Source organism: Impatiens glandulifera, chromosome 6 (assembly GCF_907164915.1).
Source record: "Impatiens glandulifera chromosome 6, dImpGla2.1, whole genome shotgun sequence".
NCBI lineage: Eukaryota > Viridiplantae > Streptophyta > Magnoliopsida > Ericales > Balsaminaceae > Impatiens > Impatiens glandulifera.
The window spans coordinates 6,313,454-6,337,945 of record NC_061867.1 but is presented as its reverse complement, the minus strand read 5'-3'; the positions used below and the strand labels follow the sequence as shown (position 1 = coordinate 6,337,945).

Below are 24,492 nucleotides of genomic sequence, written 5' to 3'. Positions count from 1 at the left end.
TAAGGTTTCTAACGGGATCGTGTACGAACGATCTCACGTACCTATGAGTCAGCCCTGCACTATAGTTCCATCAAATTGAGGGAAGTCGACCTTGGTGAACCGGTTTGGAGGAATATTCCGGATGTTTCTATCATGTGGAGGTTCTGACGACCATTACCCCCGTGCCTCCGAGGGCAGTTTTCTTGAACAAGAATATGAACTTGTACTTTAGTGTCCATCATTCGAGTTTCAATAGTGTTGAACCTACGATCCATTCAGGTGTGTTCACATCAAAAAGGAAGCAGTTAAGGTTTCGATGGAAGCACGAAGGGCATCTATCTCTAGCTAGATATTGTCGGATTTCCACCATGGTAGGATTGTCTGGATTTGATACCAAGATGTTACAAGTTAGGGTTTGATAGAGTAGTGATTTATATGGTTTTAAGAATTTATGGCAGCAAAAGAAGGATTTTCATGAAGAAGAGAATTGGCAAATGATTAAGAGCCAATAATTCAAGCAATAAGGAGGTAAATGTACATATCAATCTTAAGTTTTTTCATGTTCATTGATAAAAAAGGTTTGGGGATTTTATTTTACCCAAACCATAACAGTTACATAACTTCCATAACTATCAACTACCCCACTACACAAACTTCACATACAACATTATTAAGTCTATCATAAATACAACACATATAGCACAACACATATAGCCCATACAATTATATTGAGATTACTACCTATAATTTTAGCTTCTGTAACACAATCAACAAATAGTTGCATAGTACTATGGCCTTCGTTTTCCACTAGTTAGTCGTCCGCATCATGTCCTAATGGGAGCATTATTTTCTTAGAACATTACGTCTCCAAAATGTTTACACTAGGTATTGCATAATTCATTATATAGATCTTACATTTTCCATGGATTTCCTCATTTTTTCTTCTAAGTTAGTTTTTTTTACCTAGCGAAAGAGATGCAATTGGCTGATTTATTTTGCATACAAGATTAGGCTATTACAATCTTTTTTTATCTTTTCTTACCCATTTCAATTATGCACACATATAATACATTATTTCTTAATTAACGTGAAAACAATAATCGTAAAATTTTGAATGGAAATGAGGGAGTATATTTTAAAGAGTTCCCAACATTCAAAATAAAAATATATATTTGCTTTCAAAATAATAAACCAATCACTACATCCATCAAAATTCAAAAATTAAAAAACACAATCAAAACAATGTCAAAACAAATCCTAAAAATGCCACCACTAGAATATAACAATTTCTAGACCCTCCACTGGTCGGAGCAACCGCCGGACCATCCACCGGCGCCGGCGCCGGAGCAAACACCAAATGATGTTTCCTAGACATAACAACAATAATAACTTTCTGCCCTTTTTCACAATGACCTTGAGCACCACTTATAAAGTAAAATGGACCCGATCTTTCAAGCTTCACTTTTGTATCTCCATCTTTATGAACTTCAATTGGGTTCGAAGTATTGCAGGTAATGTAATCTCTCTTGTTTACTTCCAAAACAGAGTCTTTATCTCCATCATAGTTCCATACTGATCAAAAACAGAGTAATGATTAAGAAATTGAAACTGTAAATGAGATTTGAAGTTGGTTTTGTTGAATTTAACACTTACAAATGGAATCTCCGATTTGGAAACGAGATTTTTGAGCCCATATGTTGAGGAAATTGGATTGGTCTGAGGATGTGGGTTCAATCCAAGCGTCTGGTTTACCTCCTATTAATATTTCTTTACAATTTGATAAATTGATTATGGTGAGGATTGATAGGAGTAGTAATAGTGAAGATGATGATGAAAATGCCATTTTTTGAAAATGGGATTTTGAGAAGATGATTGAGTGATGAAATGGGTTGTAAGAGGAGATGGGTATTTATTGAGAAGAAACATGGTAACTAGCCGTTGGAAAAAGTTACTTTAAGTAACGGTAACATTGTGAAAAACAAGAAGAAAAAACATAAATCATTTTTTTTTTAAATTTAAAAGGGTGTTGTGTTGTTATTCAAGGCCTTGTTTGATCTTTGATTATTTGAGAATTATTAATATTTAAAATAATTTTGCTTAGGAGTATGTTATAAAAAAATTGTTATGTTAACATTTTTTTAGAACGTTGGATTCCGCTTCTCCTTATAATGCGATTACACGGATTAAGCACATGACTCATAAACACACTTAACCAATTAAGCAGGCGAACAAAACTTGTTGTTTGACGGACTCGGACTTAGAACCTATAGAAGAAGGTTGCGGATATTCACATCCTCTGTGCTAGAAGAGTGATCCAAAAACCATTAGATTAAAACTAAAAAATGGTTTTTAATTTTTTTTTTTTACCAAATTATTCTTACTCTCTACATTTTTAAATAATTAATTTAAATTAAAAAAATTATCATAAAGTGGTATATTGAGTTTAGGATATAAAAAACACAATAACCACCTCAAACAAGACCTAAAGTTATCAGGGATAAATTTAAAACAAATCTTATTATGTAAATTATATTTCATCATCCTCTTACATATATATGACTAATTAAATGCATTAAATGCATTAGATATTGGTAATTCCTAGACTAATCAATATTTAATATGTTTTAAATTAGTTTTTAAAATAAATAATTTAATTAAATACAAAAATATAATCATAATAATTTCAAATAATTTATTTATTAAAACAAAAAGTAAGTTAACAATTTTTTTATTAAAGTAAAAATTAAATTAATATATCTATAAAAAAAAAAATTTACATTATTAGTAAAGGACTTATAGAAAACAAGAAGCATAATGCCAGTATGTATAAATAAAATATCATTTAAAAATAGTTATTATAAAAAATTTAATTTATCTCATTCTTAAAGTTTTTATTATTTTTATATTAGTTATTCTTTATTTTATTTCATATTTTTTTATCAGTTTTTATTCTTCTTATTTTTTAAAAAATTTTAATCACTTATTTATGAATTTTTTTACTGTAATATTTTCAAAATTTTTAATATAATTTTTTTTACTGTAATATTGTTATGAAGAAATTTTTTCTATAAAAATTATATTATTAATTTTTTGTTTAAATTTTAATTCATAACTTATAATAGTAATAATAAATATTATTTTGTCTTAAAAAAAATAAGTACTTGTGTGTACTTGTACAACTAACATTATAATATTCCTTACTATTAATATAAATTATGAATAAAAAATTATTAATTTAATTTTTGTTCATAACAAAATAAATTATAGCAGAACAAAATTCATAAATAAATTGCTTACATTTCTTAAAAAATAAGAATTTAAATATTAATAAGAGAAATAAAAACCGAAAAAAGAAACTAATATTAAAATAATAAAAAAAATTAGAAATAAAATAAATTTAAATTGTTTAATTAATAAAAAAGAAAAAGATAAAATATAGTACTAATATTTAATTAATAAATATATAAATAAAAAAGTAAAAATTAATCATAATTGATTAAAAGAGACTATATACGACTATTCTTGATAGTATGTATATTTAAAACAATATTTTATTAATATATATGTTTATAAGTGATTTTTTTTTTAAAAAAAAAAAGAGAAAAAGGTATGTTATGAAAAAAAATATTAAGATAATTATTAAGTTATTTTAAAATATTATGTTTAGGGTATGTTACCAAAAAAATTGGTAGGATGTATTATCTGTAAGGGAATAAATTATAAGGAAGTATTATAAAGTATAAATTATATAAATTATTAGTGTTTGGTTTAGAGTAAAAAATATGTATAAGTTATATATATTTTGTTATTTTGTGTTTGGTTTGAAGTATAAAAAATTATTAAGAAACATAAAAGACTATTTTAAATTTATATATATTTTTTAAAATTATTATTTTAATATTTGTTAAGAGTAATTTGTATTATTAATAAGATAGAATTTTATAAAAAAATTAAAATATAATTATTTTTAAAATATATTTTTAAAATAAATAATATTATTATATGATTTACATTATTTTATATATAATTTTTTATAATTTAATTTATATAATTATATAAATAAAACTTATTTATATATTAATTAATATTCAATTTTGAAATTTATGTCTTATTACAAATATTTGTATATTAAAATAATATTAATTATTTATATAAAATAAAATATTAATTATAATAATTATTTTAATAAAATAATATTTGAAATTAGAATCTTATAATTATAAATTAGTTTAGAAATAAATTATAGATATAAGTTGTATGAATAATAATAATAGTAATTTATATAATTAATTATAAATATTATTTATTAATAATGAAATACTTTTATACATGATTATTATTTTTTAATTAACATTATTATTATTTTTAAATAATAATTATATTTAATTATGTATCAAAATTGTCACATTAAAATTTTTTATACATAAAATAATAATAAAAAATTATAGAGATAAAATAATATATAAATTAAAAATCAAATAAAAAATTTAATTTTAAATTAATATTCAGATATAATTAATTGTTATTACTAAATTTTAAAACATAATAAAAAAATTAAAATTTTAATAATTTTATAAAAATAAAAGTAAAATAAGAATATTATATTTTATAATTGCTTATGATTTCTTATAACTAGTTTAGGTAGATATAATATTACAAGGTATAAATTATACCTAATTAATACTGTATATAAAATATACATCAACCAAACAATTTTTTTTTTACTGTGCATATCATTATACTTTATTTACAGGACAATACACCATAGGAAAACGTAGAAGTTATCTAGAAAAATGGAGTTATTTGGATATATATTTTTTAAATTGTTCAAATATATTAAAAATAATAAAAAATTATTTGAATAAAGGAGAAAATTTAAATAAAAAATAGAAAAAAAAAACAAAAAAAATGTTATTGTATATGATATCGAGTTCTACTGACTTTTCAAAATAATTTAAATTGAGATAATAACTAAATCTATATTTGTAAATAATATTAAAAAATAAGTATATAATGAAAATATAAAAAATATATTTTTGTATATTATTAAAATAATGTAATTAATGAAGTAGGTAGAAAAATGAGATAAGAGTAATTTTGAAGAGAGTAATAAATGAGTTGATTTTTTTTTTAAATCTTTTAAATAGAAAAAGAATAAAAATGAGAAATGGAGATTAGAAGAGTTATTTGAAATAGTTTATAAAGTTTAGTGATCAAATTGATAAACTTTGTAATAACCGGTAGACACGTATCATTTAGGGCAACAATACGCGTGTCTGAATCATACAGATGTTACTAAACGTGGCAATTATTTTCTCTCTCTTCACCGATGATTAAAGAAGTCGAAAATTCTGCATTCATGGAGAAAGGAGGAGTAAGATGAATCCTGAAGAAGTAAGGAAAGTTGGAATGGACGATTCGAAAAGGACTCCTCCTGGACATAACCCTGGCGGCGTACTTCATCAGCGTCGGAAATTACCTTATAGCACCACAACAATGGCTATTGGAGGTTTCTTACTTACGGGAGCTATCTTTTATGGTGTTCTTTATACGAAGAAGAAACCTGAAGCTGATGCTATTGATGTTGCTAAGGTTGCTACCGGCGTTGCTTCGCCGGAGGATACTCGTCCTAAAGCCTAGTTTGTTTAGATAGCTAGCTAGCTAGATGATGATGAATAAATGTATAAAATAATACCTGATGATGATGATTATGATAATATGATGAACACCGGCGGGTTTGGGATGCTAATATAATATGGTTACATGAACATTATGATTATTCATTTTAGCTTCATTAGAAACGAAATTGATTAGATTATTACTTTAAAAGAGATCCGAAATCCCAAATTGTCTTAAAATTTGGATGGATGTAACACCAACATATTTGCATCATAATTATTTTAGTTTTTATTTTGTTATGAGCTACGAAACCTTGTTACGACTTCTCGGGTTGCGTTGCCGCCCGTTTTACGGCTATGTTTCCATCAGGAGACCATGAGCCACCACCTTCAGATCTCCCAGGAGAAGAACTCGAAGTCGCAGAATTGGAAGAGGAAGGAGAGTGGACCCTAAGGTTCGATGGTTTAGCTTACAACTCTCCTAAATCCAAGGAAGGAGGAGTCAGAATAATCGCCCGTTGACTCGCACACATTCTTTGTTCAAGGCACGCCAAAAAGGCTCACCGATTGGGACGGAGGCCTGATCGTTATCGTTTTTGTAGCGTGAATATTTTGGCGTGCCGGAGCCCTGATCGTTTTTGTAGCGTGAATATTTTGGCGTGCCTTGACATTTGCACGTTTCAAGCACTGACTTGTGGCTACATTTATTATTTATTAGATAAAAATTTATTATTTATTAGATAAAGGTCGACGCGAGTTTTGCCCGACGCGAGTTTTGCCCGTCGCTCTTATGATTCATGATAACTCGACGGATCGCACACTTTTTGAGTCGGCGGCGCATCATTTAAATTCAATAAACTTTCGATGTCTATCTAGTTGTAGAGAAATCGTTAAAATTTTTCTATGTCCCATGAAATGAGATTAGTTGATTAAAGATTATAGAGTACGACAAATTCTATGGCCGTCAAGTGCGACAAATTAAACTCTATAACTAATAAAGAGGGTTATTGACAATAGTGGAGAGGAATTCTCTTCAATATATTTACATATAAAAAGTTTTTGTCTATAAGTAAAAAAGAATAGAATAGAGCATAAAAAACTAAATAAAATAGAACAAAATATAAGAGTCGAATACAGTTTGACTGTTAATTTATTTATAAAATTCAAATAATTAAACAAAATTTTATAAAAAAAAAAATATGAGTTGGTTAGGGCCGACAGCAGAAGCCCAGCGATCGAGGCCCACTGTAAAAACGCTGGACGCAAATATATGCATAAACAAAACACCTTATATAATCGACTTCATCTCTTCTATTCCTTTTCACTTTTATCGGTGTCTAGGGTTTCTTGCTTCTCTCATCAAGATTCATCGTTTCAGGTATTCTCTCTTTCTCTGTAAATTAATTATTCTTGTTTTCTCCTGTTCATGAACACCGATTACATGTTCTTGTTGTTCCATTCCTTCTATTCTTATCTTTTTCTTCACTTTGTCGTCGTCGTAGTGAAACTCCTTTTAGACTTTCAGATCTAGGATATCATGATCATCTCAACTCTTCAGGAATTTCTATCAGTTAGTATCAATAATCATAGTAGAGATAACCAGTTCTTGAAATTTCTTGTGCATATAGTGTTTTGACCTAACTCTGGATAGAATAATTTTGCTGATTTCATCTCATTCTTTTCATCCGTCTTCCTCCTCTTCTGTTCTCTATATCTGTAAATCTTCATCAATTCATCTTCTTTCTCAGGCAAAGTTACCCATATCATATAGTATCAATATTGGTTTTATCTCTATAATGGATACTTGATGCAGTGCACCCTTTAAACTTATTTAGTTGAATAGTTGCCATCTTTAAACTTTCTGTATACTATGTTTTTCTCTTAAAATTTGTGATTTTCCAGTTGGGTTTATGCTTGATCAGACTTTTGATAATTGTATGTCCACTGATGATGTTCATATAGGTGCCAAAACTTTGAAAATGTCAAGAGTTTATGTTGGGAATTTGGACCCAAGGGTTAGTGAAAGGGAATTGGAAGATGAATTTCGCATCTATGGAGTCATCCGAAGGTAAAAATTGTTCTCATATAAGTATAATACATGTTTCCATTAGACCTGGTTGATAATGATAGGCATTTGTTGTTAAATCACAGTTGATTGAAAGAAATTCTCATACCCTTTAGAATCCTTGAAATGTTGTGTCTCCATCTACTTTCGAGATTCTTTTCCTTATTAGAGAAAGATTGTATTTTGAGAATGTAAGTTAGGATAGCTTTCTTATATTTGTTTATGTTACTGGTCTGGTATCCAATCCTGGTAAATGTGACATTCTTAAGAGAGATAGCTACATTTCAAAATGAGTATATTGCGATTGCTTATGTCAAAATGTGGTTGTATCAAATACTATAATTCAAACAGGGGACATATGTTCATTTGTCACTTATAGATGCTTTATCTTAATCTTGTATGTAATTGTCTGGATTTGATTATTGTTTGGGCCGTCCTAGGGTTTCTGCCTATGTTTTTGCTATGTACGTACCGTGTAATGCATTTTGTAAATGATTTACTTTTTCTATTCAGTGTTTGGGTTGCAAGAAGACCACCAGGTTATGCTTTCATTGACTTCGACGACAGCAGAGATGCACGAGATGCAATCCGTGCGTTAGATGGTAAGTAATAGAATGTTCTATTTTTGGGGTCTTTATTGTTAACTCATATTACGTATATCTAATACTTAATAGGTAAGAGTGGATGGAGAGTTGAGCTTTCTCACAATGCTAGAGGAGGTGGCGGTGGTCGTGGAGGAGGAAGGGGCGGCAGTGATCGCGGTGGTGGTGGCGGTTCTGAGTTGAAGTGTTATGAGTGTGGTCAACCAGGTCACTTTGCTCGCGAATGTCGCAACCGTGGAGGCTCTGGGAAAGGAGGAGGAGGAGGCCGCAGTCGAACCCCTCCTAGATATCGTAGGAGTCCAAGTTACGGTAACAGGTAATGTTTTTCAATATTTTGCATTATTGTTATTTTTTAATTTGTGTTATAGGTTATAATTCTAAGATGTCTTGCAATTGGTTTTACAGTCCTCGTGGGCGTTCACCTAGGCGTCGCAGTTTGTCGCCACGTGCTAAAAGTTTCAGCCGATCACCACCGCCATATCGCGCACGCGATGAGGTTCCATACACTAATGGGTATGCACTTAAAAACAGTCTTATTTAATTAGATTAATTTGTTTTAATTTTTAAATTTGGTATGCAGAAATGGTGTGAGGGATCGTCACAGAAGCAGGAGCTAGATTGTGGTGCCAACAGAGGCATTTCGTTGAATTTTTAGGCAATTTAACGTGTTTTCTTCTTGCGATGGACAAATGATATAAGACTTTATTTTGAGTTGTTGGGGGGTGACTGCAGTCGGCCGCCTCAGCTCTCGTGGATTGGTTAAGTTTCTTTCTTACTTGGTAATTTCGTATTATTCTTAGTTTTTGTTAAATTCTGAAACTTATATATGTCTGCCTGCATCATCTTATTTGAGGCACTACTGAATATTAAGTATATTTATTTAGTATGAAAAAGTTTTAAGAATAGATAAGATATAGATCATCCATCCGAATAATAAAGTTTGATGCATTTTCTTTTTTTATGTCGAGGTGTGTCTACTACACTACTACTACTACTGCTTGCTTCTCTGCTTCATTGGTATTTGTGCTTCTCGTCTGTGATTTATCGTCTATCGTCTGTCGCCCACAAATCTTCTTCTTGTCTGCACAACTTTTCGTCTTGTCGCCCACAAATGGCTTGATTGGTTTAGTGATTGTTGTTCTTCTCTGCATAATGAAACCTCCTCCTATGGCTCTGGGATCTTCAAATTGAGTATAGATTTGTTGTTCTTCCCTGCATAATGAAACCTCCTATGGCTCTGGGATCTTCAAATTGAGTATAGATTTTGGGTCCCAGGTGTATACTTCACTTGATTGATCATGCTTGTTGTGGCCTGTCACTTTAGACTTTGTGGGTGCTTCACTTCCTTCTGGCAGGTAAATATGATGTGTGTTGCTCCTTTGAATTTGTGGTTAGAATTTTCTAGAAAAAAAAAAAGTATTTTTGAGTATTAGGGCCTTGAAAGTACTACAATATGTTGCTTAATTTTCCAGTGATTGTTCATAATTCATCTCCTTTGCTAGTTTAGGTATTAGGTTTTTTTGCTTGTCCTTCACTTAGCATGTCTGTGTCTTCTGTTTTGATTTCATCTCCCTTGTGATATTAGTTGTAATTGTTTGTTTTGGGCCTTTTTATGGCCTTGTTTGATTTATTTGAACAATCAAATGGTTATTTTCAAATAATCTTGGTCGACATAAAGTCATTAGTTTTTAAATAAATAAATATATAAGTTATATAGTATATAAAAAAGTAATTAATTTCAGAATTAAATGACATTAAAAATGTAAATATATTTATTTGACTATGAAAACAACTTGTTTTTGAATTTGTATATGTAAATATTTTTTTTAAGAATCTTGATATTATAATTTTCTTGGTTGATAAAGTTTAAATTAAATAAATCTGATTTTTATATATTTTATTGTAAAAATTCTTAATTGATATAAGTTAAAATCAACTTCAGACCCCACAATCTATAAGGAATGGATGGGGACTAAACAAAGTGGACCAGCACACTATTCCACAAGGGTCCCCCAACTGTATTAATATATTCCTTCTAATAATTATTAAAAACTTATTTATTTAGTTTTATGATTTTTAAAAGTAAACAAATATATATAGTACTTATTTCTATCTTGATATTACTACTAAAAAAACAAATTAAGAAGAAATTTTAATTGAATTTAGATTAAAATAACACACTTGAACCATGAGTTTATTTATTTTTTTCTTGGATATTATTTATGTTAATAAGTTAAATTATTATGATATTTTTTAAGATATTTTAGTTAAAGAATTTTATTATTAAATTATTATATGACATATATAAATTTTAAAATAAAATTAAAAAAACCTACATCAAACATGCTCTTATAATTTATATTCTTGGGCATCTATGATATTTAAAAATTATTACATTTTATAAAAAAAATAAAGATATTTTAGTTAATAAATTTTATTATTAAATTAATAATGATAAAATTTTAATATTTTTATTATATAAATGATGATATTTTTAATGGATGAAAATAAAGAAATAATTTGTAAATATGTCAAAGAAAGAGATAATAGAGATAGAAGCCTAACCTTGCACGGCTTTCATGTGAAAAAAACGGCATCGTTTTGGGTAAGACTGGTCCACTTGTTGGCCACTGATTCGTTGCAATCCAGATCTCCCTCACCCCAAAGAAGATCGATAGTAAGATTGTAGAGAGTGAGAAAGAGATATATAGAGAGAGAAAGAGAGATATATAGAGAGAGAGTACACTTCAAGGTCCCCACATCCATCTTCCACCATCTTCCATTTGAACAAGAAGAAGAAGATAGGACTAGAGAGAATTGATACAGCTCACTCATTTCACATTCACCCTATCTATCTTCACACTGAAAAAACAAGAGAGAGAAAATCAATCAATTAATGGTAAGAGAGAATTGGACTATGGCCGGAAAATTATGCGATTCATGTAAATCAGCAACGGCGACTCTCTTCTGTAGAGCCGATTCAGCATTCTTATGCATACCTTGTGATACCAAAGTTCACGCAGCAAACAAACTCGCTTCACGACATGCTCGTGTTTGGATGTGTGAAGTCTGTGAACAAGCACCTGCTTCTGTAACTTGTAAAGCCGATGCTGCTGCTCTTTGCTCTACTTGTGACCACGATATTCATTCAGCTAATCCACTCGCTCGTCGTCATGAACGTTTCCCTGTCGTTCCGTTTTACGAATCGGCATCAACTGCTCCAAAGTATTGCTGTGGTGGTAGTGGTGGTGGAAATGGAGAGGATCGTTACTTAGATCTTGAATCTGGAGAGGCGGAGGAGGCGGAAGCGGCTTCGTGGATATTACAGAATCCTAGTAGTAAAGTAATTGATTGTAATGAGACGAAAGGAAATGATTATCTGTTTACTGATGTTGATCCTTACCTGGATCTGGATCTAGATCTGATGTCTGATCAAAAGCATCATCATCATCATCATCAGAACGACTGTGTTGTGCCTGCTGTTGTTCATCAGGGAAATAACTTACCTACTCCTTCAGTTGTAGACGGTGTTCCTTGCTTTGAAGTTGATTATTCCAGATCTAAACCTTATCTCTACAACTTCAATACTCAAACCATCAGTCCAAGTGTATGTATAATCATTACTGAACTCAATTAACATATACATATATATACATACCTGTTTGATTAACATTGATTTATGAATTAGTTATCATCGTCATCGGTGGAGGTAGGAGTGGTACCGGATCACAATATGGCGGATGTATCCACGGCTAGCTTACCGAGTCAGCCGTTGACAGGATTGGATAGAGAGGCGAGAGTGATGAGGTATAGAGAGAAGAGGAAGAATCGGAAGTTTGAGAAGACGATACGGTATGCGTCGAGGAAAGCTTATGCGGAGACACGGCCGAGGATTAAAGGTAGATTTGCGAAGAGGACGACTGAGGTTGAAGATGATGGAGTATTTACTCCGTTGGCAGTCGCCGCCGACGGCGGTTACGGCGTCGTTCCGACGTACTAGCGATGAAGATGATGATGATGATTCAGTGCTTTTCTTTGTTTCTGTTTTTGTGTGTGCGTTTTTGTTGTATATAATTTGTGTGTATTATTTCTCTAATGAAAATGATAAACGTTGGAAGATAAATTTTGGTATTCTGATCCGACGATTGAAAAATTCTGCTTACTGCAGACCGTCCGATTTGTTGCTATAAAATGTTATCATCTGTTAGATTGTTTCATCTCTACATTGGTTTTGCTTAATTGTCTTTATAATCTACAGTTTAAGAATTAACCCTAAATTAATTATACCAAGACACTAAGCAAAATTGGACTGTAAATTCATATTATAAAAAGAAGATAAGTTCATTGATATATAGGAAAAGAGATAACACTAAGCAAAATTGAAGTGGTGAAAACCAAAACAATCGGCATTCTCAAATGGGTACATTAGTTTTGATGATTTCTTAGTGACCTAATTTTGTGAAAAATACTATATTTCTCGTCACATTATGTATTGATTCGTTACGCGTATTGTAAAATTTCCCACGCGTATTATCTAATTCGTCACGCGTATTGTTTAATTCCTCTCGAGTATTGTATAATTGTATAGTTTGCGTAACGCGTATTGTACTAAACGGTAGGCATGTTATAGATATATAATTTTTGAACCAGATGGAAGAATGAGAAAACATGAAGTTGTGTTCTTCCTCCTTAGCTTAACAATATGTTTTTTATGGTTTTAAACAATCACCATATGATAATGGTTAGTTTCTTCAACATAAAAATGATAAGATTTCTATTTTAGTTGCGTGTATGTTGATGACATGTTTATTGTTGGAACGATTTGTTAAAAAAAATTTAAAGATTAAAAAGTTTATAAATAGAAAATTTTCAATTAAATATACAAAGTTTTTTCTTGGGCCGAAAATAAGCAGAACTAAACAGGGAATTTGTGTTAATCAATGTAAATATATTCTTGACATTCTTATCGAGACAGAACTTCTTAGTTTTAACCTGAAAAAATTCAATGATGAAATGTCTTAAATTTGAAGAATATAGTTATGAATTGTTACAAAATTTAGAAAAATATCGAAGACTCATAAGTAGACTTATTCACCTTAATTTTACAAGACCAGATATTGCATTTTATGTTCGGCAACTTAGTTAGTATATGCATCAACCAAATACATTACATTGGTAAACACCTTTAAATGTATTGAGGTATCTAAAAGGTAATCCTTCTCTTGGTCTTTTTTATCCTTATAAAATTGTTGAGTGTTTTTCAGATGTCGACTGGGTAAATTGTTCAGATAGTCGTAGATCTTTAACTAGATTTTACATTAAATTAGGAAATTCAATTGTTTTTAGAAAAAAAAACAGACTACGATATCAAGATCAACCGCAGAAGCAGAATATCGTTGTCTTGCTTCATCGATATGTGAACTTGTTTGGATTAGTTATATTCTAACATATTTAAAAGAAAATGTGCAACTACCGATCACGATGTGGTGTGATAATCAAGCTGTAATTCATATCACCGAAAATCCAGTTTTTCATTAATAGACGAAATATTTAGAAATCGATTGTCATATTGCAAGAGATAAATTTAAAGAGGGTTTTATTGTGCCCAAACATATTTATACTCAATTTTAGATTGCTAATTTTTTCACCAAGGCATTGGATTTTAGTATATTTCAAGATTTGTTGTTCAAGTTGAACCTTAAGGATGTTCACCTTGAGGATGGAGTGTTAAAATAAATTATGTAAAATGGGAATGCATATTTATCGAGTTGTAATAATTTATTTATAATTTAAGAAAATTTAGAAGATTAAATTTGTAGTAATTTGATAGAATTAACATATTTTTAAACTAAGTTTGATATCATTTTGTAATTATAACAGAAGTCTAAGGACTATATTACACTTTTACCATTCATTTTAATAAACGGAAGGTGACCCAGTAGGAGTCATCCTTTTTGCGTTTTCATTCTCATTATTTTCTGTATTAGCCCTAAATCTCTATCAAGAATCTCTCCTATAGTTACAAACTAAAATAAAATAAATTATTGAATACTTTGTGAAATGTTTTTTTTTTATAATAATACTACTCCATCTTACCTGCCTTGTTTAACTCACTTATATGGATCTCATTACTTAATGCTTTATTAATATTTTCAAATAAATTTCTTATTGACAGTAAATTAAAAGACTAAATAATTTATAATCACATTTTAAAATTTATACCTCCAAACATATTCTAATACATAAATGGGTTTTTTAAACACTTACAATGGCAGACCTTTTTTTCCAACATTTAAACGAAACAACCAAACTAAAGAGATATCCATTTTTTTTATATTTTTTTTACTACATTATTGGATGTGATCATCATATTAGCTAACTTTTCATAAAACTAAATTAATTAATAAATTTAAGAGAATAAATACGACATAGTTTCAATAATGTGGTCTGAATAAATTAAATTAAGTTGTGGTTTAAACAAAATTAAGTTGTGGTCTGAACAGAACTAAGTTGTGTGATTTGTCTTTGCGTAGGTACAACTCAAAAGACGTATGTCTTCAGATGCAGTCTGAAGCAAGCGCGAGCTGACGAAGTCTGAACTACATCAGACGTGTTAGTCTGAAGTATTGCGCGAGTAGACGAAGTCTGAACTACTTCAGACGTGTTAGTCTGAAGTAGTACGCGAGCAAACGTAGTCTAAACTTCTACAGACGGGTCGTCTGAAGAAGTGTCTGATGCCTTGCTTTAGTTGCCATCTGAAGAAGCATCCACTTAACTACTCAGATCATTAGCTTGGCAATCATCAACATTCATTATCAGTTGTCTGACTAGACAACTGAACACACATTAATTGCCTATCTACCACGTATTCAAATATTTCACCAATCCACGTTCTATATTGTCCCGTACACCCCGTTCTTACGAATATTCTGGAGTACGATCTCATTCGCCACAATCAAACGCATATTCTCTAATGTACATTCTTGTACTCCTGGCGTGCGTCCAACGGTTAGCTGACGCGTGTTCAAAAGAAAGATTCGACTATTGGTGTGATTTCAGCATAAATAGCAATCAAAAGACAACGACGAATCTCTCTCTATTTGGCTCGACTTCTGATCTCTCGATTATTCTACGAACACTTTGCACGAATCAAGAATTATTAAGCGCTGTGTTTTAGTCTTGTTCCAAGAACATTATGTAATTCATCTACTGTTCTTCCTGTGTGAAATCTCAGTATTATAAGTTGAATAGAGGTTGTTCTGTTCAACAAAGAGTTAGCTAGAAGTTCAGAAGCAGACAATTGTTAAGTCTTATGTGTCTAATTGGAATTGTGTAGTATTCTATACAAATCAAAGTAGGACCTTCTTGAGCACATGATAGATAATTGATCATAGAGCTAGCCTATTTGTTATGGGGAATCAATGCTCCGGGCCAAATAGAGTTTACCTATGGCACCTGCCTTCGGAGGCGCCAATTCAATGTCTTCCTTCACATCACACCCGGCAAAGTCCTTACTACGATTTCTGGGTAAAAGTCTTAAGCCCTTCACTCTCGTTTCATCAGCTGGTATTGAGTCCGATGTTTTGTTAGAGCTAAGAGTGAAGCTGGAGCTTCATCCTCTCCTCACAAGAATCAAGGTACTAGAATGAATTGTACCAAAGAAGTGGAATCACCAAGTCGAAGCATAGTGAAAAACCTTTTGGAAACAGAAGAAGAAGTAACGTAGGAGTTTTATCTCTGAACATCCATAAAACTTGGTGTGTTGTTTCCTTTTCGCTTTGTGCATTCGTTTTCCTAACGCTTCAAATCTAGCAAGCAGTTCCGCACTTGAATCCTTTCAAGAGTTTGTGAAGATTTGTGAAGAATAGAACCAAATCTTAATCTCTCACAAGATTAATATCGAATTGAAAATTTAAAGTTGTTAACTATACTTAGACCCTCATCTCTATAGTTGACACCGATCCTAAAAGATATATATAGATATATATATATATATATATCAATTTTTTGTACAAAAGATGTTATTGGACAAGTTCGATGGATTAAAGCTGATTTGCTTGTTAGGTCTTGGATATTGAATTCGCTAACTACATAAGTAAAAGAAAATTATCAAGAAACGATATCAAGTCAAGAATTAGCAGTCTTCTTTCCAACTTCAAAGGGAGATTAGTTTAATGAAACAAGAACTAGGTATTGTGGAACCCTATTATTCCAAAATGAACATATTGTGGGATGAATTCAGGGCATTAAACCCATTGCCAAGATGCGACTGCAAGATTAGATTTTACAAATGCTGCATAATTTCAGACCAAGTAAAAGAAGCTGATGTTAAGAGAATAATAAGTCAAAAAAAAATTGACAGGTTTAAATGACTTACGATTTTGTAAAAAATCAGATTCTTGTGTCTGAATCTGCACCAGATATTGATAAAGCATATGCTTCTATTCTCTCGGTTCAAAAACAAAGGGAAATTAGTCATGTTGGGGATGAGAATATTAAATATAATGCAATGACAATCAATAATGGTGGATTAATTTATCATAGTAAAGTTGGGTCAGAAAACAAAGGCACTAAAGGGGGAAACTCAAAGGCAAATTTGCATTGTAAATTCTGTCGAGGAATTGGACATTTACAATAGGGTTGCTTCAAATTAATAGGGTGTCCTGAGTGGTGGAAAAGGAATAAAGAAGGGAAGAAAATGAAGAATCAAGTTAACATGGCATCCACTCCATTTAGTTACTGTGTGAAGGAAGAGAAGAAGAACATCTCTCAACAAGAATATTCTCAAGAAGCAATTAATATGCTGCAACAAATTAAGCATAATAGTTCTTCCTCTTCTGAATTACCATTTTAGCAGAAATATTACATGACAGTTTTATTCTAATGTATTTTGTGAAATTCATAATTGTTCTAAATCAAAAAAATGTAATTTTTAAAACTCAAAAAACAGTTATGGATCATTGATACTAGCGCTAGTAATAATGTATGTTTTGAAAAATATAATATGTTTGAGATTAAAGTATTAGTTGAACCAATTTATGTATTTCTTCCCAATTTTACAGGTAAAGTGAAATTGACAAATAAACTTATTCTTGAAAATATTTTTTCTTATTCCATAATTTGAGTATAATCTTATTTTTTTTTTAAACTTTTAAAATCAAACAAAATATAACAGAAAAATTTTAACAGAAAATTTTCAAAAAAATAATTTGACACAAAATATAAACAACAAAATATTTCTAATTTAGATGAGAGTGGAGAAACATCACTTAATTCTAATGATATTATTCAAGGAAGTTTTAAAGATCCATTGAGTAAAAATGATAGACTAAAAAGAAAACATATTTAAACAAAAGACTATATTATGAGTATTAGTAAATGTCATTATGTTCCTTAAACTTTTCCTTTCCTGAATAAATTAAATGGTTTAAAAGACGAATCATTCTTGATTAATATCACTAAGATCAATAAACCACATTCATACAAAGAAGCAAGTATGAATGATGGTTGGAATACAATAATGAAACATGAAATTAAAGTTTTAGAAGATAATAAAATATGGAAATGATTGATCTTTCTAAAAGAGAAAAGAATATAGAATGTAGATGGATTTTTAAGACTAAAATCAATTATGATGGTTCGGTTTGTAAACTAAAATCATGGCTTGTGGAAAAATGATATAATCAAAGAGAATGAATTGACTATACCGATAGTTTTTCCCTTGTTACGAAAACTGTTACCAATAGATTGATTTTAGCTTTGGTCGCTGCTAATAATTGGCATTTGTATCAAGCTGATGTCAATAATACCTTTCTTCATGGTATCTTTAATGAAAATATTTATATGACAGCACTAGAGGGTTATTCTAATTCTGAAAATCAAAAGTTTGTATGGACTAAAACAGTCTTCTAGACAATGGAATGTTGAATTTACGAATATGTTGATTTCTTATGATTTTAAACTATCACCGCATGATAATTGTTTGTTTATTCAACATAAAAATGATAAGATTTCTTTTTTAGTTGTGTATGTTATGATATGTTTATTGTTGTAAATGATTTGAGAGAAATTTTCCATAGATTAAAAAGTTTCTAAATGATCAATTTTCAATTAAAGACTTGAAAGAGACAAAGTAACTAAACAGGGAATTGTGTTAATCAACGCAAATATATTCTTGACATTCTTATCGAGACAGGACTTCTTAGTTTTAAACCTGAAAAAAATCAATGATGAAATGTCTTAAATTGGAATAATCTAGTCATGAATTGTTAAAAAATCTAGACAAATATCGAAGACTCATAGGTAGACTTATTTACTTTAATTTTACAATACAGATATTGCATTTTATCTTCAACAAATTAGTCGGTATATGCATCAACCAAATACATTACATTGGCAGACACCTTTAAGAGTATTAAGGTATCTAAAAGGTAATCCTTCTATTGGTCTTTTTTATACTTATAAATCTGATAAAATTGTTGAGTGTTTTTCACATGTTGAGTAAGTAAATTGTTTAGATAGTCGTAGATCTTTAACTAGATTTTGCATTAAATTAGAAAATTCAATTGTTTCTTGGAAAACAAAAAAAACAGACTACGGTATCAAGATCAACCGCTGAAGCAGAATATCGTAGTCTTGCTTCATCAGTATGTGAACTTGTTTGGATTAGTTATATTCTAATAGATTTGAAAAAAAAATGTGCAGCTACCGATCACGATGTGGTGTGATAATTAAGCTGCAATTTACATCACCGAAAATCCAGTTTTTCATGAAAATACGAAACATCTAGAAATTGATTTTCATATTACAATAGATAAATTTAAAGAGAACTTTATTGTGGCCAAACATATTTATACTCAATTTTAGATTGCTGATTTTTTCACCAAGCATTGAACTATGGTAATTAGCATTAAATATCTATCAATAATCTCTCATATAGTGAAGTGATATTTTGAATCTTTAAACTCTTACACTTACACGTTAAAATAAAATAAATTGTTAAATTATATTAGATTTATTAAATGAATCAAAATTTTGTTTAAATTTTTTTTTTACTGTGAGAAATTCTATTGGATAATAATACAACTACATCTTAGATGCCTTGTTTAACTCACTTATATGGATCTCATCACTTAATGCTTCATTAATATTTTCAAATAAATTTCTTATTGACAGTAAATTAAAAGACTTTAAATAATTTATAATCACATTTTAAATTTTATACCCCAAAACATATTCTAATACATAAATGGGTTTTTTAAACACTTACAATGACAGACCTTTTTTCCTGCTTTTAAACGAAACAACCAAACTAAAGAGATGTCCCTTTTTTTTATATATATATTTTACTACGTTATTGAATGTGATCATAAAACGAAATCAAACATATCCTAAGAACACCCGCCGGCGGCAAATCCCAGTTTCCCTCCGGCGACATCATAAATCACTTCCAACGACTGTTGTTGAACATTACCAAATATACCCAAACTCGTATCATCATTATTTCCGGCGAAACCCAAACACACCTGAGCCGTACTCGCCGCATAAAATATTCCGTTCGACGACAACGATAACACAACGTTTCCGGCGAAGATGAAGCCAATTTTCGGAACAAGAACCGATTTATAAGAACTGAAATCGTAACATGTATCAAGTATTGAAAGCGGATTCGTCAAATTATAATCCGACATCTGTTTCCTGAATTCCGTTTTCATCGCTGTATATGCTGTAGGCGGTAACCTAGTTATCACAGTGCCGGAATCTATCACAGTCCCGCCGGAGTTAGTGAATACGGATCTGGGTATCGGTAAGATCTTCATCCCGACTTTAATCCCGATTATATCGATGAAGTAGAACGATTTTAACTGTGAATTTGAACTTAACGATGTGAATTTCGCATTCGCGAAATTCGATTTCCCTTTTCCGAATGTTAAATGACCGGTGGCGCCTGAAGAAGGTAAGCAGTATGAGAAGTATTTACCGTATTTTCCGGCGGTTTGTGATACGAGTGAGAGAGGATCCCGGCCGAGACCGATTAAACCGGCGGCGCCGCGGAAGAGGCCTTGATTGTTTTCTCCACATCCGAAGTATATATTGGGGAAAATGTCAGTTGGTGATAGGGTTAGGGTTTCGGTAGCGAAATAACCAACAGAGAACGATTGATCGCCGTATTGAATACCGTAGATACATGTATTGGTTGATGATGAACATGAAGGTGTATTTCCGGTGGCGGAGATTAAAGCGGAACATTGAGGTGCTGAACAGGAGACGTTTTTGTATGATTTTGAAAGAGATGGATCGAATATTGGTTCTTGTTGTGAGTAACAGGTACGTGCACATGGTTGACATTGAGTCCAGGTTAGATCGCTGCCGGTGTCGAAGATTAAGGAGAGATCGCGTTTTGGTGTGCCGAGACCGACGGTTACGATGTAGTTTCCGGTGCCGAGAGTGTCACCGGATTTTGCTGGAATTGAAATGGAATCTGTGTCTTGAAGAGGAGTATTGGTTTTGCTTGCCGAGTTGATTTTGGCTCGAGAATGGATTGATTTGACTCGTGATTCGTCTTGAATTAAGAACTCAGTCACGGTTGCTTTGTTATTGTTTGTTAACTTTGAACATGGACCGTTCCGGTGTACTACCTTTGCTGATGATGACTTCCTGTCGTCGGCAACTGAAAAGGAATGAAATTATTCTCGATTCTTTGAAATTCGATAGTAAAAACAAACAAAAGAAGTTATCATCGGCAATAAAACTTTCGTGATTAGATTTAGTTCGAAATAGGGTTATTTAAAAAAATAATGATGAGTAATAATTTTGAGAGAACAATCGTAATGAACCTCATCACGGTTCTACCCATAAGGCTACCCGAGATGTATGTCGGATGGGTGGCTAAATTTTTTTTTTGTGAAAATAGTGATAGTAAATTAGGTACAAAATATTGTGATGCCACTTTAGATTTCAAATAAGAAGCTTTTGATAATAACTTTAATGATAAGAAAATTAATAAGGAGTTTTAATTTTATATTTATTTAAAAACATTTTATTTTATTTTAATGAAAACAAAGAAGGCCTGACAAAAGATATTTTCCTTTATTTGCAAAGCGACCCGACCTAAAGCTTTGTTTGGTGTGATTGTAATCACTATAGTCTAGTTATATCTAATCACTCTGTATAGCTAATTCTAGCTATAAAAAATTCAAACAAGGCCTAATTGTCAACACCGGTCACTTTCAATTATTCTAATGATTTATTATTATGATTTATTCTTATAAAAAACTTTCTATAATGTAATAATGAATTCAGGACCCTTTTGTTTTTTTAAAATGAAAAATAAACTTAATATTTACTTTAATAGTAGTTTATTTAAAATGAATTAAATAATTGAATAAGATAAAAAAAACGATGTTAAACATAAACATGTTTTTATATCCTCCTCAATTACATAATATCATTTTATAAAATATCTCTCTCCCTCAATAATTTAATATTAACTTGATTTTAAAACTAATAATAAAAATAATATTAGTTCTGATTTTACCTTACCTTCTAACCTATAACTTGTGTAACAAAATAACTAAACTAAAGCTGTATTTAAAATAAGTTAATTAAATCCAAACTTAAATATGTGTTATAACTTGTTTGATATGTATAAGATTCTTTATAACTATTTAAAATATTAATTAAAACGAAGAGAACCACAAGTTTTATATTTTAATAATTAACTCAATAAGAAAACAAAATTACATCATTATTAAACTATTTTTTAATATCACACTTCTAAAAGACCTAATTATACAAGTAAACATTTACATGATTTTATTTATTTTGTAATATTAATTATAAATGGTATTTTTGCTAAAGAGTTCGTCCAAATATGAGTAGTTAATAATCAATCATTCTTATACTTATTTCTTAATTAATTAAATTTATTAATTAAAATATATAAATATATTTTCTTTCTCCAAACAAATCATATAATATGTATATCATGGTTACTTACTTTATTTTCTTTCATAAATATTAATAATTAAATTCAAATAATCTACTTTTTCAACCCATAAGAAAAAACCAGATCAAGAAATAAATGAAATTACCTTTGGGCATAGAAGGAGAGCAAGTGGTCGCCGGAACAAGAGAGGCGACACGGATAAGGTGGCGACCGCCGGAAATCTCGTCGGCGCCGGCGAAACCATTATCCAGAAAGCAGAAGAAGATAAAGGAAAGAGAAGAAAAGAAAAACACAATTGAAGAGAGAGAAGACATTATCACTTATTTTGTTTTCTCTCTTTCTTTATATTCCACCTTATCATGGAGATTCTTTATATAATGCAAAAAATTTAGATGAAAAAAAAAATGTAAAATTATATTCAATTTTTGACATCACTCACCAATACAAATGATCTCATACGATTACATATTTATTAAATATTTATTCTTATTAGTGTTCAAATTGACTCCAAAGTCCAAACACACAACCCAAAATCAACTAGCTAAAACTAAAAAACAAAATTGATTATTTAAAATTTTAAATTATTATAATATAATAACAATTTAATTAAATTCTGGGTTATATAATTATTTGGATAATAATCCTAAAAATCACATCATCAAACAAGTTCCTTGATAAAACTTGTTACATTTTTATGTTTACTATTTTTTTATTATTATTTAATGATATTACATATAAACAGGTTTAGGGTTTATTTTATGTAAGTGTTGTTATGATAAAAAAAAAATTGAGAGAATTTTTTGTTTGATTAAAATGTGAATTATTTGTATTAAATTATTATATTTAATTTTTAATTTTTATGCATTAAAATTAAAATGGGAATAATTGATTGATTATAATTCTTCATTAAAATTAATTATCTAACATAGATTTTATTTTGTTTTGAGTTATTTTAATAACCTTAAAAAAATTAAACATTATTTTATTCCCATTATCATTTAATTTATTAACTAAAATACATTTTATTTAAAATTATTTTTTTTATTTTATTTATATATATCAATACGTTTCTAAGTATTTTTACCAAACAATAAAAAACATAATCACTTCTTCAAAATAATCACAAATCATCATTTTTTTTCCTTCAAATTACTTGAATGATGGTTTTTTAAAATAATAATTACAATAATGATAAATAAGTTATCTAATAGTCATTGTCTATAAAACTTGGGAATCTCTGGTATCACGTTTGATTGAGGCGGGTTTGGATTTAGGTTATTTAAAAAAGATTCTCTAAAGAAAACATATTTAAAAAATAATAATTGATAGAAATTTGTAAAATTTGTCGTTTTCAATTAGCCAGGGCAAATAAGGACTTTGATACGATGATATATGATTAGGATCAAATTAATTAATTACATACTTTAATTTATTTGTATCCTTTAATTTTTTTTTAAGTTTAATTACATGACAACTAGATAGATGTTGACTAAAAGTTTAATTATGGTTGGGATTTGGGATTAAATTAAGGGTATCTTGTTTAAAGTTAGGAAATTGAATATTAATTATAAACTAAAATCATAAGATTATGGAAGATTCTATTTTTCATCTATATTAAGACTTTAATCAAATAGGGTTTTAAAATATACTTGTTTAAATTGAATGTAAAAAATAATCTATTTTTTGAGTATTTTTTAAGCATGTAATCAATAGATCATTTATCAATCATTATGCTATCAATTATATGGAATACTTGTTTTATCTAATATATTTATGCTAACAACTATTCAATTTGAATTATAAATGAATACTTCCATCCATAGAAAATAAAAAATAAGAAAATTATTGAGCTCGTAATTTTTTTTTTTAAAAATAATTAATATTAAATAACTTTTTTTTATATTTATCTACATATCTTATTTAAATATTTTATTTAACATTTATATGAATATATTTATTTTAACTATAACTTATCATGTCAATCAAATGTTTGAAATTGATTTTATTTGTATTAAATATATATAAAAAATATGTTTAATATGTGTAGTGATATAAAATTAAGTAAAAGATGTCAACTTAGTACTAACTAAATTTAGTGTATTATTAATGAGTTAATTATTGTACTAATATTATAAATATATTTTAATATCGAATTAATTTATATAAGGAACCGTCACATATTTTTTTTATTATTAATAAAATTAAAATTTATTATTTTAAAATAATTAATACAATCCCAAAATAATTAGGACACATTTTAGTAAGAATCAAATAATGCAT

General features: G+C 29.4%; 5 protein-coding genes and 1 long non-coding RNA gene across 6 annotated transcripts; 3 read left to right on the top strand and 3 right to left on the bottom strand.

The window, feature by feature from the left end:
- Nucleotides 1–1,130: 1,130 nt before the first annotated feature.
- Nucleotides 1,131–1,843, bottom strand: LOC124942922 (early nodulin-like protein 1). Its single transcript, XM_047483494.1, has 2 exons — nt 1,633–1,843; nt 1,131–1,551 (listed from the first exon to the last, which is right to left on the bottom strand). The coding sequence occupies exons 1-2, from the start codon at nt 1,820–1,822 to the stop codon at nt 1,214–1,216; spliced, it is 528 nt and encodes a 175-aa protein (XP_047339450.1). The 5' UTR covers nt 1,823–1,843; the 3' UTR covers nt 1,131–1,213.
- Nucleotides 1,844–5,042: 3,199 nt separating this feature from the next.
- LOC124943021 lies at nt 5,043–5,619 on the top strand. The gene is made up of 2 exons (XM_047483588.1): nt 5,043–5,047; nt 5,349–5,619. Exons 1-2 carry the CDS (start codon nt 5,043–5,045, stop codon nt 5,617–5,619), a joined length of 276 nt encoding a protein of 91 aa, XP_047339544.1.
- Nucleotides 5,620–6,884: 1,265 nt separating this feature from the next.
- Nucleotides 6,885–9,063, top strand: LOC124941427 (serine/arginine-rich splicing factor RSZ22A-like). The gene is made up of 6 exons (XM_047481754.1): nt 6,885–6,975; nt 7,560–7,665; nt 8,176–8,264; nt 8,337–8,580; nt 8,670–8,777; nt 8,845–9,063. The coding sequence occupies exons 2-6, from the start codon at nt 7,577–7,579 to the stop codon at nt 8,879–8,881; spliced, it is 567 nt and encodes a 188-aa protein (XP_047337710.1). The 5' UTR covers nt 6,885–6,975; nt 7,560–7,576; the 3' UTR covers nt 8,882–9,063.
- Nucleotides 9,064–9,155: 92 nt separating this feature from the next.
- On the bottom strand, nt 9,156–11,112 carry LOC124941428. The gene is made up of 2 exons (XR_007099638.1): nt 10,830–11,112; nt 9,156–9,665 (listed from the first exon to the last, which is right to left on the bottom strand). It is a non-coding gene; the product is annotated as an uncharacterized LOC124941428 (long non-coding RNA).
- LOC124941426 (zinc finger protein CONSTANS-LIKE 4-like) lies at nt 11,044–12,471 on the top strand. Its single transcript, XM_047481753.1, has 2 exons — nt 11,044–11,871; nt 11,953–12,471. The coding sequence occupies exons 1-2, from the start codon at nt 11,161–11,163 to the stop codon at nt 12,262–12,264; spliced, it is 1,023 nt and encodes a 340-aa protein (XP_047337709.1). The 5' UTR covers nt 11,044–11,160; the 3' UTR covers nt 12,265–12,471.
- A 7,139-nt stretch (nt 12,472–19,610) lies between these two features.
- Nucleotides 19,611–22,542, bottom strand: LOC124944137 (aspartyl protease family protein At5g10770-like). Its single transcript, XM_047484611.1, has 2 exons — nt 22,358–22,542; nt 19,611–20,934 (listed from the first exon to the last, which is right to left on the bottom strand). The coding sequence occupies exons 1-2, from the start codon at nt 22,524–22,526 to the stop codon at nt 19,655–19,657; spliced, it is 1,449 nt and encodes a 482-aa protein (XP_047340567.1). The 5' UTR covers nt 22,527–22,542; the 3' UTR covers nt 19,611–19,654.
- Between the last annotated feature and the right edge of the window lie 1,950 nt (nt 22,543–24,492).